Source organism: Bos indicus x Bos taurus, chromosome 8, assembly GCF_003369695.1.
Source record: "Bos indicus x Bos taurus breed Angus x Brahman F1 hybrid chromosome 8, Bos_hybrid_MaternalHap_v2.0, whole genome shotgun sequence".
Classification (NCBI taxonomy): Eukaryota; Metazoa; Chordata; class Mammalia; order Artiodactyla; family Bovidae; genus Bos; species Bos indicus x Bos taurus.
In genome coordinates, this window is record NC_040083.1 from 112817553 (window position 1) to 112834658 (window position 17106).

At 44.4% G+C, this 17106-nt stretch overlaps 1 protein-coding gene across 5 annotated transcripts in view; it reads left to right on the top strand.

Annotated features, from left to right (window-relative positions):
• The window catches only part of SH3YL1 (SH3 and SYLF domain containing 1), a 61513-nt gene that overhangs the window by 25634 nt on the left and 18773 nt on the right, over positions 1 to 17106 (top strand). For 2 of the 5 annotated variants that reach the window (XM_027550748.1, XM_027550746.1), the window contains exons 4-8: positions 555 to 619; positions 8417 to 8529; positions 9607 to 9735; positions 13545 to 13716; positions 14489 to 14564. In XM_027550748.1, coding sequence (XP_027406549.1) covers positions 555 to 619; positions 8417 to 8529; positions 9607 to 9735; positions 13545 to 13716; positions 14489 to 14564 — 555 coding nt within the window. The remainder of the gene's footprint in view (positions 1 to 554; positions 620 to 8416; positions 8530 to 9606; positions 9736 to 13544; positions 13717 to 14488; positions 14565 to 17106) is intronic. The other 3 variants (XM_027550749.1, XM_027550747.1, XM_027550750.1) reach the window with 2 other exon arrangements.

The following is a 17106-nucleotide window of genomic DNA, read 5'->3' on the forward strand; positions in this document are numbered from 1 at the left end:
GAATTTTCTTAATCTTGAATTGATTATCTGTTTATTGTACTTCTACTAGGCACAAAGGGTGTCAAAACCGGTTTTTGCCCTCAGAGACTTACAGTAGAAACAGTTTAGTGTTATGTTACCCTTAGAAGTGATTATAACACTGTTTTGAATCCTTTTGCTCTCATATCTATGATAAAGTTCTAACTAAAGACTAGAATTCCAGTTCAATTATTTTGCAAAACATTATAAATAGTGATGAAACTATCAAATGCTATGTATAGTTAATCAGTGAGAATTCAGTAGTTTGGTATTATGCATATTTATAGGGAAAGATTGGAAAACATAGACTTGTAAGTCTATGAGGCTCATAATACATATCTAACACCTTTCAAACATTTTTAACTTAAAAAATTATATATGTTTATTAAAGAACATTTAAAAACATAGGCAAAAATGCCAAAGTCTCATTATTTTAAAAATAAATACTGTTCATTCACATTTTAGCATTTTTCCTCTCTATATTTATATGCCAAGGAGTTTTATTGTTAGAGTAATTGCTTGTTTATTTCTATTAGAATGGTCTGCGCCTTCAGCCATCGGGATAGCTGGGCTTGGTGGCGGATTTGAACTAGGAATAGAGGTGAGTGAGTGCTGTGTGTATGTACAGTTGCCTTAGTCTCTAGAAGCAGCTGATACGTGAAAGATGAGGGGTTTGAGATTTCCTGCTGTTCTTGTTTTACCACCTGCCGCAATTGTTCCCCTTTATTTTCTTGAATCTCTGCCTAAAACTATGTAATGTTTATCATTTGTCTCTTTTTCTTTCCTTGGCTGCAGCGTTTCTTCCATTTACCATCTCATGTGTTCCCATCTTTAGCACATCTGAAGAGCAGTTATTCTCAGATCTGACAAAATTTAATTGGCAGCTTCTGGCTTCTGATTGCAGTCGTGGGTGCAAACAGCTTAACGTTATGTATCATCATTGTGGCAAAATCCAGTTTGTGTTACTACTAATGTTCAAATTACTTCAAATTTTTAAAGTACGAATTGTCTTTGTATTATTTCATTTTGTAACTTTGCTCTAATTATGGTTTCTGTCAAATGGACTAGAAATTACAGCAGTACACACGCCTTTTCAGAGGTCTCTCCGTCAGCAAGCATCTGCATGATGTTAACCTTTCATCTGTTGTTTTACTGCTAGTGATGGTAAATCACAGCTCCTAATGTTCCCGAATCCTTTTCTTCCCAGATTGCAGCCAGTGTCTTTCTAAGCTCTGCTTTTATGCATTTGCTCTTCTGCCCCTGGGCTTCCCAGGTGGTGCTGGTGAAGAGCCTGCCTCCAGTACTGGTTACACATAAGAGGCGCGGGCTCAGTCCCTGGGTCAGGAAGATCTCCTGAGAAGGAAATGACAGCCTGCTCCAGCGTTCTTGCCTGGAGAATCCCGTGGAGAGAGGACCTGGCAGGCTGTAGTCCATGGAGTCACAAAGTGTCGAACATGACTGAAGCGACTTAGAACCCACACACGAGGAATTATTTCCACTTCTGTTTTGTTTTTGTTTTTTCATTTTTATTTGACCTTTACTTGCTGCTGCATAAATCTGTATCATAAAAAGAGGAACATATTTTAGTTTTGCTATTACGACTGCTTTTTTGTTGTATATTCAATGAACCCAGGTCTCCAGCATTGCAGGCAGACGCTTTACTGTCTGAGCCATCAGGGAAGCCCTTTCAGTGAAGTCATAGCCTTCAGCAACGCGGTGCTCGTACGCAAAGTGTGTTTTCAGCATCTGTCGTGCACCCCTGCTCACACCTCCTGGCACTGTACCCGAATGTCCCTGTTGTCACTGCCCTCTGACCCCAGATTTTGGGGCTCCATCTCAAATAACATTTACTTATATTTGCTATCTTTGGGAAATTTGGGGCTTCCCTGGTGGCTCAGATGGTAAAGAATCTGCCTGTAATGCAGGAGACCTGGCTTCAATCCCTAGGTTGGGAAGATCTCCTGGAGAAGGGGATGGCTACCCACTCCAGTATTCTGGCCTGGAGAATTCCATCGACTCTACAGAGGAACCAGAGATCAAATTGCCAACATCCACTGGATCATCAAAAAAACAAGAGAGTTCCTAAAAAACATCTACTTCTGCTTTATTGATGACACCAAAGCCTTTGACTGTGTGCATCACAACAAACTGTGGAAAATTCTTAAAGAGATGGGAATACCAGACGACCTGACCTGCCTACTGGGAAATCTGTATGCAGGTCACGAAGCAACAGTTAGAGCTGGACATAGAACAATAGACTGGCTCCAAATCGGGAAATGAGTACATCAAAGCTGTATATTGTCATCCTGCTTATTTAACATATATGCAGAGTACATCATGCGAAATGCCAGGCTGGATGAAGCACAAACTGGAATCAAGATTGCCGAGAGAAATATCAGTAACCTCAGATATGCAGATGATACCACCATTATGGCAGAAAGTGAAGAAGAACTAAAGAGCCTCTTGATGAAAGTGAAAGAGGAGAGTGAAAAAGTTGGCTTAAAACTCAACATTCAGAAAACAAAGATCATGGCATCTGGTCCCATCACTTAATGGCAAACAGATGGGGAAACAATGGAACCAGTGAGAGACTTTATTTTCTTGGGCTCCAAAATCACTACAGATGGTGACTGCAGCCATGAAATTAAAAGACGCTTGTTCCTTGGAAGAAAAGTTATGACCAAAAAGCAGAGACGTTGCTTTGCTGACAAAGGTTCATCTAGTCAAAGCTATGGTTTTTCCAGTCGTCATGTATTGATGTGAGAGCTGGACTATAATGAAAGCTGAACGCTGAAGAATTGATGCTTTTGAACTGTGGTGTTGAGACTCCCTTGGACTGCAAGGAGATCAAACCAGTCAATCCTAAAGGAAATCAGTCCTGAATATTCATTGGAAAGACTGATGCTGAAGCTGAAGTTCCAGTACTTTGGCCACCTGATGGGAAGAGCTGACTCATTTGAAAAGACCCTGATGCTGGGAAAGACTGAGGGCAGGAGGAGAAGGGGACAACAGAGGATGCGATGGTTGGATGGCATCACCGACTCGATGGACATGAGTTTGAGCAAGCTTCAGGAGTTGGTGATGGACAGGGAAGCCTTTTGTTCTGCAGTCCATGGGGTCACAAAGAGTTGGACACAACTGAGAGACTGAACTGTGGAAACTTTGAACACAACTTACCCTTGTGTCTGTATAGAAATTAACTCTAGAATTCTTTTTAAATACTGTACATGGAAAATACATATTAACTTTGAAAAATATCCACTTCAAGTAGAGATCAGACTGTCCTAGGAGTTTGTGCCTCTTGAATATGACCCGGCTTTGCTTCCCCAAGCACAGCTGTAAGGTTAAAGTCATCAGTCACTTTTCAGTGCTAGGAAGAGGCCGAGCTGGTCCCCCAGGAAGCATCTCAGACCTGGACGGGAGTGTGTTTCCCTTCTGGGCACACCCCTGAACCAGGATGAGTGAGGAAGCTGGTGGGTTGTTGGCCACGAGCCCACAGAGCTTCTGCTCCTGGATGCTCTTGTTAGCCCAGCTCTGGTCCCAGTGAAATGCAGCAGAGCCATGGCCAATGGTGCTGAAGACCCACGCCCCAGAGTCTGCAGCCCCCTGGGCTTCCTGGTCCTCTCTCTGGTGGTGTTCTTCCGCCAGACACTTGCTGTTAATGAGATGGAGTGCTTGACACACACTCCAGCCTGGAGAGTTTCTTGTCTGGCCCTTATCTGAATTGTGAGTCCTTCGTACCTATGTCCTTAGACTGACCAAGTATCAGCCACAAGTAGACACACAAAATAAGTCTGTTTCTTTAAAGCACTGGGGTTAGTGGTTCAGAGTATCAACTATTTGTTGAATACTTTAATTATCTGCCATTCTGTTTTAGAATGGAATAGTTAGCAATAATGGTTAATAGTCTCATAAAACGCTCACATATCTTCTTACAGAATCATTTCCACACCATGTCATGAAGGATGTCATTGTGTAGATAACTGAGTTACATGACCCCTCCACAGCCAGAGAGTGACAGGCTGGTTATTCAGAGGGAGGCCTCTGGCCCCAAACACAGTTATGAGTTGTCTGCAACCCTGGGTCCTGGTTCCCTCATGAGACATCTCGTCTGGCTGCCTTTCACAGGCAAGGAGAGGGAGGCTCAGAGACATCGAGCCCTGTGTGCTTGGTTCAAGGGCTGCTTCCGGTGCCCCATCTGGTCTTGCCTGTAACTGCCGACCCTGTAATACGCTGTGGATTTGAGGGCACATGCGAGGTAGGCAGGGTGCGTGAGGGTATTTCAGTACCGAGAGATGCTCAGCACCATGCAGAGGTGGTGTGTGGTTGTCTCTGATTGGTTTCCCTGGAGACAGAGCTTGAGACAAGACTCGGGGCACAGGTGATTTACTGAGCAAGTGTTCTTGGGGGTACTGTAAGGGGCCCAGGGAAGCAGACGGAGAAGGGGAAGCGTCTGGGCAAGGCTGTCATCCCTGGTAAACTCACCATGGTCTGATGACAGGGAGAGGAGGCGAGTCCTACAACAGAAGCGAACCCAGCTGGTGTCTGGGGATGGCGGCTGTCACCACCTGTCAGTGTGAACGTGGCTGAGTGCTGGGTGCAGGGCTGGAGGAGCCGGTGCTGCCCCTTCGTGTGACCAGACCCCTCTCCTGAGCCCTGGACCCCAGTGAGTTTCCGCCCTCCATGCTGCCTCCCACAGGTGGTGACCCTTCCATACATGTGGAAATGTGGATTTGACCACCAGGAAGTCTAGATTTACCTCTGCTTTGGAATCTAGGCCAGGCTGAGGCTGTGAAGTCCTTCATAGGACTGTCGTGTTTTGGCAGGATTTGTTGGCCTTTATTAGCTTGGACATTAGTTAGATATTCAGTCTGGCACTGGGCCACTGGAGACAACTGCTGAGAATTCCCAAGGCTGTAGAGCTTACACAACCCACCAAACACAGCAACAACAAACAAAAGTTTTAAAAGTGGAGTCAGGAAAGATAATGCTAAGATCTAGTTTAAATGCTACTAATATTTTCTTTCCAGGACAATTATAGCAGAGGGCAAAGCTCTGAAAACCCCAGTACTGCGGATTATCCCATTGTTTGTCGTTCACCAAACCCAGAATCCACACTGGGCCATGGAGTCTGATCAGCCTCGCCCCAGACTGTAATGCGAGAAAAATGGCTCAGTCTTTTCCAGGAGAATTTGGATGAACTCTTTTACTTTAATAATGAGAAAGGCTAGATCTAGGCTTAAGCTGAGAAGCTACTGTTAGAGATCAGAGTTCAGTGTCTAAGTCCCCTAAGGTTGCTGTGCAGGAGAGGATCTGTTGGTGTGAGGAGTGAGAGGCGCTGGGAGCCTCTCAAGTTTGGCTTGGATGTTGAGGCTGATGATGCCCCTGAGTGAGAGTGTGAAGCTTGTCACCCACAAGAGAAGGCTTTCCAGGGGAGTGGGGCAGACTCCCGAGCAGAATGGCTGGAGAGATGGAAAAAAAGACCGTCTGAGCTTCTGCAGAGGATGGAGGAGGTGGGGGCAGGTCTCACCAGAACCACAGGAGGAGCCCTGGGCTTTCTCACCAGGTTGCCTGGATGTGGGGCTTCATCACAGGACCGCAGTGTCAGGGACTCAGGTCCTCGGTGGGTAAACGACTGAGGGCAGAGGGCAGGGTGTGTGGGGCAGGGGGTCGGGGAGCTGTGGCCAGTGGCTCCTGAGAACACTTTTCCCTAGCTTTTCCTGCATGATAGTGATTTTTTAAAATTCTTGTTTAAGAATTGGATTTAATTATAAAACTTTCATTTTATTTACAAGTTCATTGTATCTTAATTCAAACTTCTTAGGAAGCCCTTGTCAGATTCTCAGCTGTCGGTCTTATATGGCTTATGAGCGCCACTGCTCCGGTTTTCTTTCAGGAAACCCGTCCTGCTTTTCGTTCTAAGCTGTGGAAATAAGTGGCGAGCCATTGACACTGCTGCTGCTCTTCAAACTGTGGGGCTTTGGAGTGGGCTCTCTGTCTAACTGGTCGTGTCACCGAAGAACACAGGATTATCTTACTCTTATTCCAGGAGAACTGAATTGAGATTGGACATAAAGGATTAATTTATCTTCTTTATTGACTCAGAGTTGTGCCTTACTTTACTAAGGTGTACCAAGCAGAAGGAGACATAATCACTAGAGCACCTACAATGTCATGACTGGAGACGTAGTGTGAAGTGTGCATACACTAAGCACTCTGCAAAGTAATTTCATGTATGTCATCTTAAAAAGTATGTACGATTTGTTGATACAATCATTGGCAAAATTGCTTAACTTTGCATGAGAAATGCTAAATAATTCTATATCATTAAACACCATGATCCTCAGAATTGTTCTTGTATAAAGTAGAAATAACAATTGATATGAGTCAGCGGTATGTTTTGCATGGGTCAGTTAGCTGGCATATTTACTCTGTCCTTCAGACCTGAGTGTACTTTTTCATGAAGTGATTCAAATTAAACTGTATCAGGAATTCTACTAGGCCCTGCCAAGTGCAATCACATTTGATAATAATTGGATTCTTCTGTCAGATGAAGACATCTACTTGAAAAGTGTAAAGAACAATATAAATGAACTCATCTTTTAAGCATTAATCTGCTTGGCCTTTGCATATTTTATTGAGATGTAGTGAATATGCCAGGCTTTACAAATTATTTTAATTCATCTTTCAAACAACTGTGTCTATGCATGCACATATATACATGCAAAAAAGCCAACTCAGTGGAAATGACTCTGATGCTGGGAAAGACTGAAGGCAAAAGGAGAAGGGGGTGGCAGAGGATGAGATGGTTAAACAGCATCACCGATTCAGTGGACATAAATTTGAGCAAACTCAGGGAGACAGACGGAGAAGGCAATGGCACCCCACTCCAGTACTTTTGCCTAGAAAATCCCATGGACGGAGGAGCCTGGTAGGCTGCAGTCCATGGGGTTGCAAAGAGTCAGACACGACTGAACAACTTCACTTTGACTTTTCACTTTCATGCATTGGAGAAGGAAATGGCAACCCACTCCAGTGTTCTCGCCTGGAGAATCCCAGGGACGGGGAAGCCTGGTGGGCTGCCGTCTGTGGGGTCGCACAGAGTCGGACACGACTGAAGCGACTTAGCAGCAGCAGCAGGGAGACGGTGGAGGGCAGGGGAGCCTAGCATGCTGCAGTCCATGTGGTCGCCAAGAGTCGGACACAATTTAGTGGCTGAACAACAACAATGCACATGCCTATGTGAGTACTGCTGCTGCTGCAAGTCGCTTCAGTCGTGTCCGACTCTGTGCGACCCCATAGACGGAAGCCCACCACGCTCCTCCGTCCCTGGGATTCTCCAGGCAAGAACACTGGAGTGGGTTGCCATTTCCTTCTCCAATGCATGTACTTATAAATGTGGGAACTACTATTATACCCATTTTACAGAGAAGGAGACTGAGGCTCTGAACTGCTCAATTTGCCCAAGGTCATGCAATGTGCTGGAGAAGGAAATGGCAACCCACTCCAGTATTCCTGCCTGGAGAATTCCACGGACGAAGGAACCTGGCAGGCTACAGTCCAGGGGGTCGCAAAGAGTCGGACAAGTGAGCGACTAACATGCACACACACATACAGTGTGCAGGGGGCATAAGAGGAGTTATCACCCAGATGGTTTTCATTTTGAGCCCAGATATCCAGCTAAGCCCTCCTGCCTTCTGCTTTCTGGGCACTTGACCTGTTTTCTGGGCACGTAGCTCAGGGGGTGGGTCCTCTTGTGGACTTTAAGTATGAAAAGGCCAAAGGTACCCGCAGCGGCCCTGGGACCCTGTCAGCCCTCCTGGCGGTCCTGCCCCAGAGTCTGAAGAATACACCCCCCAGGGCGTGTTCTCCCTCCAGCTTCGCTTGTATTGTACTTGGAGACTAACGTGGTGATAGGCACAGCTAGTGGCAACAAGTCTTCCTCCTGACATCTTGCAGGCCTGTGCGGGGTGGGGTGGTGTCGTGGGTGGGATCCAGACCTCGGACCCCCGACCTTCTGGCCTGCTCCTCACTCCCATTCTCCGGCTCAGCCTTCGCCGAGTGTTTAGTTTGAGAGAGTCCTTTGACCTTTCACACCTACCTGAGTGTGAGCCGGTCACTAGGACAGCCCACCCGGCCTCACTCACCCACGAGGCTGTGGAGAAGCTGGAGCGGCCCCTGGGGCCCCCCGGTGGGTGCCCAGCCCCGCTCTTTACCTGGGGGAAGGGGGCTGCTTAAGTCCTCAGCTGAAAGTAAAGCGCGACTCTGTTTCCGTGCTCTTCCTTTGACCACATTGAAATTCTTGCTGCATTACATACTGCATGTTTGAGTTGTAATAAACATATTTTAAATGATGTACAGGCGGGATTATTTTAAAATACATGGCTCTACTTTTCAGGTATCGGACTTGGTAATAATTTTGAACTATGACAGAGCAGTAGAAGCTTTTGCAAAAGGTGGTAACCTAACACTTGGCGGGAACCTCACAGTGGCCGTGGGGCCCTTGGGAAGGTGAGTGCTCGCAACCCTTTCTGAGCAGCTATGGACAGTAAAAACTTTAAAAGCCATATTGTTTTGCATTAAGAGAAAATTGAATTAGAATGACAGAAATTTATGATTTACACATGTCCCAGGGGATTTTCCCAGGTGGAGCAGTGGTAGAGAATCCACCTGCCAATGCAGGAGACAGAGAGACAAGGATCCCTGAATAAGGAAGGTCCCCTGAAGGAGGAAGTGGCCTCCCACTCCAGTATTCTTGCCTGGGAATCCCGTGGACAGAGGAGACTGGCGGGCTACAGTCCATGGGATCCAAAGAGTCGGACATGACTAAGCACACACACATGCAGAGAGGGTTTGAGGTTGCTTACAAATAAGAAACTTACCAAGCACAGCCAGTGTAATGAGAAAATCTGAAACTAACACATGTAAAAAGAAACTCAATTTTCAGCAATGCAGGATTAACATAAAATTTATATATATGCTTTGAAGGAGCCAGGTCAAGTCAGTTTTAATTAACTGAGAAATTGATTCAGGAAAAAAAAAGAAAAGCATTTTTCCAAACTACATTGTGAAAAACTGAAGTGGAAGTGTTTTACTGAGTGATGTTTATAATACTGTGGTTTTCCCTTCTCTATTAATGAATAACTAATCTTGAGTTAATTGAGCAATTAAATATTTTAAACTCAGACTGTTTGTAGAAGTCAGTAAAATCATTTAAAAATGTTTCTGAGTTCTATGAAAATACTCACAGTAAAAAGAACCACAGTCTTTTACTCTTGAGATGCACTTCCCTGTTTTGGTAAAAGAAGACAAAGTTGGAAAATCTCAGCTCAACATGTGTTCTTCCTGTGTATCACCTTGTCCTTCAACCATCTTGCCTACTATGTCGTGCTGTGAACTGTCCTTTCCTCTGAAGCACCTTCAACACACCTAGCTTAGGCCAGCAGGAAGTGAAATATATAAACATAAAGTAGGCATAGGGCGAGAAGTAGGTTAGGGCGAGACCCTTCTTTTGGGTTGGAAGTTAGTGCCCGTCAGACAGCCACCTTTAGGTGAAGATGCTCACAGTTCTGGGATGCTGTTTTGCAGGAATTTAGAAGGAAATGTCTCCCTAAGAAGCTCAGCTGCCGTCTTTACTTACTGCAAGTCAAGAGGCCTCTTCGCCGGCATATCTTTAGAAGGCAGCTGTTTGATTGAGAGGAAGGAAACTAACCGAAAGTAAGTCTAAGGCAAATAATTTTAATTGATCTGAAGAAAATGAGGCTTTGCAGATTCATATGGTTCTTAGGAGTGTACAGAGCACCTTCGTACGGCAAGTCTGCTGGCACCGAGTTTCCAACAGCACCTGCTCACTTTGCGTCTCTGTGTCACGTTTTGGTAATTCCTACAGGATTTCAAGCTTTTTCATTAGTACATCAGCTCCGGTGGTCTGCGATCTGTGACCTTGGATGTTGCGGTTGTGGTTGTTTGGGACATCGGGCGCTGCGCCCTGTCAGGGGAGAACCTAGTCAGTCAGCCTGTCTGTGTTCTGACCGCCCCTCCCCGAGGCTCTGTCCCTCTCCTCGGGCCTCCCGGTTCCCTTAGATACAATACATTGAAATTAACAAGGACCTCCAAATGTTCAAGTGAAGAGCTGCACATCTCTTAGTTTAAACCAAGAGCTGAAAACGCCCGAGCTTAATGAGGAAGGCACGTCAAAGCTGAGACAGGCCGAGAGCTAGGCCTCTGGTGCCGAATAGTCAGCCAAGCTGTGACTGCAAAGGAGAAGTTCCCGAAGGAAGTGACAGGTGCCACACCAGTGAAAGCATGAGCGATAGGAAAGCAAAACGCCTTATCACTGATACAGACAGTTTTAATGATTTGGATTGAAGATCCAAAGCAAGCACAACATTGCCTTCAGCCAAAGCATCATCCAGAGCAAGGCCCTAATTCTCTTCAACTCTGTGAAGGTGGTGAGAGGCGTGGAAGCTGCAGAAGAAAAGTGTGAAGCTGGCAGAGGCGGGTTCATGAGGTAGAAGGAAAGAAGCTGTCCTCATAACGTATTAGGTTGGTGTGAAAGTAATAGCAGTTTTACATTGTTGAACTTTGTCATTTGATATTGGAATCTATTCTTAAATAAATATGGTTATGTTATACTTAATTTTAATGCTCATTTCTCCCTTTATGTTTTTTGCTAATGACTTATTACTTGCTGTTTATTTTATATTTATTTTAGATAAGGGAAATGATGTTTAGACACAAAGCAAATTCGAGTGATTTTTTTATTCGAGTTCAAAATGGGTCGTGAAGTAGCAGAGACCACTTGCAGTACCAACAGTGCGCTTGGTCCAGGAACTGCTAATGAACCTGCAGTGCAGTGGTGGTTCAGGAAGTTTTGCAGGGAGACGAGAGCTTTGAAGGTGAGGAGCGTAGTCGTGGGCCATCAGAAGTTGACAACAATCAATTGGGAGCCATCAATGAATCTAATCCTTTTACAACTACATGACAAATTGCCAAAGAATTCAATGTTGACCATTCTACAGTCATTCTGCATTTGAAGCAAATTGGAAAGGTGAAAAAGCTCAATAAGTGGGTGCTTCATGCTGCTGCTGCTGCTGCTAAGTCGCTTCAGTCGTGTCCGACTCTGTGGGACCCCATAGATGGCAGCCCACCAGGCTCTACCGTCCCTGGGATTCTCCAGGTGAGAACACTGGAGTGGGTTGCCATTTCCTTCTCCAATGTGTGAAAGTGAAGTCACTCGGTCGTGTCCAACTCTTCTTGACCCCATGGACTGCAGCCTACTAGGCTCCTCCGTCCATGGGATTTTCCAGGCAAGAGTACTGGAGTGGGGTGCCATTGCCTTCTCCAGGGTGCTTCATGAGCTGACCAAAAATCAGAAGAATCGTTTTGAAGTGTAGTCTTCTCTTATTCTAAACAACAGTAGTGAACCATTTCTTGATTGGATTGTGACATGTGATGAAAGGAGGATTTTATTCAACAACTGGTGATGACCAGCTCAGTTGTTGGACTGAGAAGAAGCTCCAAAGCACTTCCCAAAGCCAAACTTGCACCAAAAAAGATCATGGCCACTGCTTGGTGGTCTGCTGCTGATCTTATCCACTACAGCTTTCTGAATCCTGGCAAAACCATTACCTCTGAGAAGTATGCTCAGCAAATTGAAGAGATGCTTCAAAACCTGCAGTACCTGCAGCTGCCATTGGTCATCAGAATGAGCCGAATTCTTCTGCGTGATAACGCCTGCCGCCTGTCACACAACTGCCGCTTCAGAAGGTGAACAAATAGGGCCGCAGAGTTTTGCTTCATCCACCGTACTCACCCGATCTCTCGCCAGCTGACTTCCACTCTTCAAGCATCTCAACAGCTTTCTGCAGGCAGAATTCTCCCACAACCAGCGGGAGGCAGAAAACACTTTCCAGGAGCTCACTGAGTCCTGAAGCACGGAGTTTACACTGCAGGAATAAGCACTTAGTTTTTGTTGGCAAAAATGTGTTGATTGTAATGGTTCCTATATAATAAAGATGCTTTTGAACCTAGGTATAATGATTTATAATGATTTAAGGTCTTCCCTGTAGCTCAAAGGGTTAAGAGGTCTCCTGCAATGCAGGAGACCACGGTTCGATTCCTGGATCAGGAAGATCCTCTGGAGAAGGGAATGGCAATCCACTCCAGTATTCTTGCCTGGAAAATCCCATGGACAGAAGAGACTGGCGGGGTCCATGGGGTCGCAAAGAGTTGGACACGACTAAGCAACTACTACTACGACTACTATAATGATTTAAAATTCATGGTCTGAAACCACGGTTACTCTCGTACCAGCGTAATAAAAGCGCAGTGCTCATCACTGTAAGAGGCTCCCGATTGGTATACTCAGCCTTTGTCTTTCTTCCATAACTCACAGACCAGTTTTGATCTAAAAAAATACAAGATTGGAAGTATCCTAACAGGGAACAAGGAACTTCCTCTTTAAGCTGGCATCTAGCTAATAGTTCCCAAAACTGCGCTTCCGAATTTCCACTAAAATGTGTCTAATTGCCCAGGAAAAGGTAAAAAGCTAGGACTGAGAGGACTTCTTGTGGAAACAGCAGGAATCCCACAACAGTGACCCTGACAGACCTGGCCCTGCTGGCGGCAGATGAACGCCTGCTGCTCACGGCTGACAGAGAGAAGGCAGGAGCCACGTCTGTGGTGCTTTTCCACCTGGAATCCCACACTCGTTCAGTAATGCTCAGTGCAGACCTCAACAACCAGAAAATGGGAGGAATGGGGAAAGCAAGGCTTGCAGAACTCTCTAACTTGTAAAGTCAAGAGAAATGTTTTTAATTCTGGTTTTATTAATTTGAGAAAATTAAGTGAAGAATGCTTTTAGAAATGTGTGATTCTAGGCCTTTGGAAGATTTTCCCACAAAAGTTCACCTAATTCCTGGATAAACTAAAACAAATATACTTTTTAATCAACTGCAGGGCTTCCAAACATGTAAGGCAAATCCTTAGATAATTTTGTTACAAATAAACATTTTAGGGAACTATAGGTTGGCACCATTTTTATAAGAAACTTGTAAAGCAAAAACCTGTAAAAAATGTATGTGCTTGTAGGTACATGTCCATAAGTGTTTAATATATGTGTATATATATGTTTATATATGAATGATATATATATGTTTTTATGTATAAATGTATGTGTATGTGAAGTGCTTTTATATTATTGGGAAAAGGACATAAATATCAGACCACTTATGGCAGTGCCTCTAGAGGTGAGCTTAGAGGGATGAATTTGGGCCCTAACATGGGTAGTTAGTGTTTGAAGAGTGGTTTCTGTAAAGTGCAGTAGGCAAGTGAAGCACCCCAACATACATGGGTGTGTGTCCTGCATTCACCTCTAGAAAAGCTAGGCAAGAATACTGGAGTGGAGAAGGAAATGGCAACCCACTCCAGTATTCTTGCCTGGAGAATCCCAGGGATGGGGGAGCCTGGTGGGAGAAAAAAATCTATGTCTGCAAAATAAGGGTTCTTCATATGTTTCCTGTTAGATTTTATTGTCAAGACATTCGAGCCTATGACATTTTATTTGGCGATATAACACGGCCTGCTCAAGCAGAAGACCTGTATGAAGTTCTGGATTCCTTTACTGAGAAGTATGAAATCGAAGGACAACGAGTCAACGCCAGAAGAGCCGCCCGGGAGCAGAAGAAGGCTTCGGTGGTGCTGGGTTTCTCTATTTTTCTTAGTAGCTTCAGAGAATTTCTTCATATAGACTATTCTGTCTTTGATATTGGCTTCCCGGGTGGCTCAGTCCATAATCCGCCTGCAGTGCGGTGGGCCTGGGTTCCATCTTGACCCAGGGAAGACCCCCTGGAGGAGGGCATGGCTACCCCTCCAGTATTCTCGCCTGGACATTTCCTTGGACGGAGGAGCCTGGTGGGCCAGTCCATTGGGTCACAAAGAGTCAGATGGGACTGAGCGACTAACACACACATCCTTCATATCCGATTCTAAACACCCTACGAAACCTCCCTTGTAATTTCATTTGCATACAGTTCTTGTGGAAAATGTCATAAAACCTTGACAATCATCTATACAAATTTCAGGAAGAAATGCAGTTTTCTTTGATTGCCTTTCTGCGAGGATAGACCTTTATAATACTAATTAATAATACTAATAACCGCTGCCGGCCTGGTGCCTTGATGCGCGGAGAGCCTTCTGCGCTGGGTTCATAGCTCCTCTCGGCTCATCACTGTCTCCTCCTGCGCAGTGGCGGGGCCGGGAGGAGGGATGCTTTTGGCTGCAGAAGCGCGGCCCCTGCGGTCACCCGCCTGTTGTCCAGTTCAACCAGGGGTGGCCGGGAGCAGCGTGTGTGCTCTGCTAATGAGTGCAGGGGCTAGCGTTCGCATGTACATGCACTGGCGGGGGCGGTACATATGCTCCTAAGTAAAAACAGTTTTAAAATCATGTGCATTTTTCCTGCTCTTCCCAGGCTAAATTGCCTCCAAAACCATCGTCAAGACCAGAGCAATCATCTGCACAAGTACAGCTGAGTTCTGGCTCTCAAAGTAAGTGTTTTTGTTGCAATTCAAATACAGTTATAATTAAGTAATTATGAAATATTATTAAGAAATCAAAAGTTATAGCTTTAGAGTCCAATAGAAGAACTGATGCATATTAAAGAAAAAAAAAAAAAACCAAATGCTTGGCCTCTTCTAAACACATGAGGCTAATTGTCATTCCTGTCATTTGTGAAAATGTTTATTCTCATTCAGAAAATGCTTTTTCCAGTGACAGAGATTTACCTTTAAAGTTTTTCTCTCTCCTCTTCTTCTTTTTTTTTTTTTTGCATCTCTTCCAAACACTGTTATTCTGCTGATTTGAAATGGAAACAATAAACCTGTTTTTCTCTTATACACATAGATTTATATTTCTGAATATTGATTTTACCATACATTCTTGGAAGCTCAGGGTTTCACAAAATAGAAACCCTATTTTCTAGGGTTACTAAATAGCTCAGGGTTGTAAAATAGAATAAATTCATAAAGCATCAGGTTTTTGGCCTTTACTCCTCTTTCCATTACTCATTTTTATGACAGTCACTTTTGGAATTCTGGTTTTCATGTGCAGAGGCTTCCAGTAAATAGCAATGTAGTAAAGTAGGCAGTGTTCCATACAATGATTAACTATTATGCAAGTGGCATTGTGCTATGGCTTTTAAGAGCACAGTGATGAAGCTAACTTATCTCCTGCCTTTAAAGAACTTTCCCTCTAGGAGCAGAGAGATGACATGTGGAAAAGTAACTGCAATTACAGGAAGATGTACCACGAACCCCCGAATAATGCAAGGGTCTGAGGCACCAACCCCTCTTGCCAAAGTCAAAAAAAAATATATATATATATATAACTTTTGACTCCCCCAAAACTTTACTAATAGCGCACAGCTGCCTGGAAGCCTTACTGATAACATAAACAGTTGATTAACACATATTTTATAAATCATATATGTTACCTACTGTATTCCTATATAAAGTAAACTAGAAAAAATATTAAGAAAAGTATAAGGAAATGAAAATATATTGATGATACTGTACTGTATTTATTTATACCAGAAGTTTACATCATCTGTTTACAAGATGAATTGTCTGTCAGTACCCATGTCAATATTGTCTTATGTGACACAAAACACTGTGAATGTTATATGTAATACTAACATAAAAAATTAATAGGAAAAAGAAATTCGCATTTACAGATATAATGATTCATGCATTGATAAAAGTAAGCAGCAATATGATTGCTTTATGGTAGCTTAGCTTATATACTGATGAATGAAGAACTGTAAAGTTTTTTGGCATACAGTATTACAGCCATATTCATAATAAATATTAGAAACATTGATACATTTTTTTAAAACCACTTACATGTGATGAAGACTGATAGTTTCTACAAGAAGAGAGAGAGAGGCATGCTATGCAGTAATGTAATTCTTTGAAAGCCAAGTTACTCAACAGTGAGAAAACTAGCACGTCGTTAGTTTCGTATCATGTGGCTCATCTTGGCCTGTGTGAGGGTTGCCTTTCCGCTTCTTCACGAGCCTTGCACACAGTGTGCTATGTGGTGAACACTTAGGCGATGTTGGTGGTGGCAGAGACCTCTCACAGTTACTAGAGTTTCACAGGGGGACATGCGCATACACAGCAGATAAGTTTGTTAACCGAATGACATGATGATTATTTACTATTCATTAAGTGGAGGTGGATCATCACAGAGGTCTTCTTCCTCCTCATCTTCATGTTGAGCAGGCTGAGGAGAAGGAGGGGGAAGAGAATGGGGTGGTCCTGCTGCCCCAGGGGTGGCAGAAGTGGAGCGGGGCAGGGTGGGGGGAAGAGAGGCAAGAGAGGCAGGCACCCTCGATGTCCCTTTATGGAAACACATCATAATTTCTGTCTGACTTTTTTGCTTTTTCATTTCTCTAAGAATGTGTGTACAGGGTCCCAGTCCTCCTTCCACTGTTTGCTTTTATCATACAAGATCCATGTTGAAAAAGAAGTTTAAAAGCAGTCTTGAATAAGCAGGGGCTGCCCGGTAGCTCAAGCATTAAGGAATCTGCCTGGCAATGCAGGAGATGTGAGAGACTCAGGTTTGACCCCTGGGTCGGGAAGATCACCTGGAGAAGGGCGTGGCAAGTCACCCCAGTATTGTCGCCTGGAGAATCCCATGGGCAGAGGAGCCTGGCGGGCTGCAGTCCTTGGGGTCACAGAGAGTCGGACACGACTGAGCGACTGCTGCTTTCACTCTCACTTGAGTAAGCAGAGCCCTCCACCAGACTGTCTGGTGTCAGTTTGTCTGGCACTGCTCCTGCATCTTTTTCCTCATTGTCTGGCACTGATTCAAGAGCTCTCATCTGCATCAAGTCATCTTTTGCTAATTCCTCTGATGTGGTGTCCATTAGCTCTTGAAAGTCTCCAAGACCCATGTCTTGAGACCCTTCACAGCCACCCTTCCCCCACCTATTTTGCTGTATTTGCAATCTATTTCCTGATTTCCTTGATTGGCTCTATTGTAAATTCTCTGAAGTCATGTATGACATCTGGAACAGTTTTCTCCAGC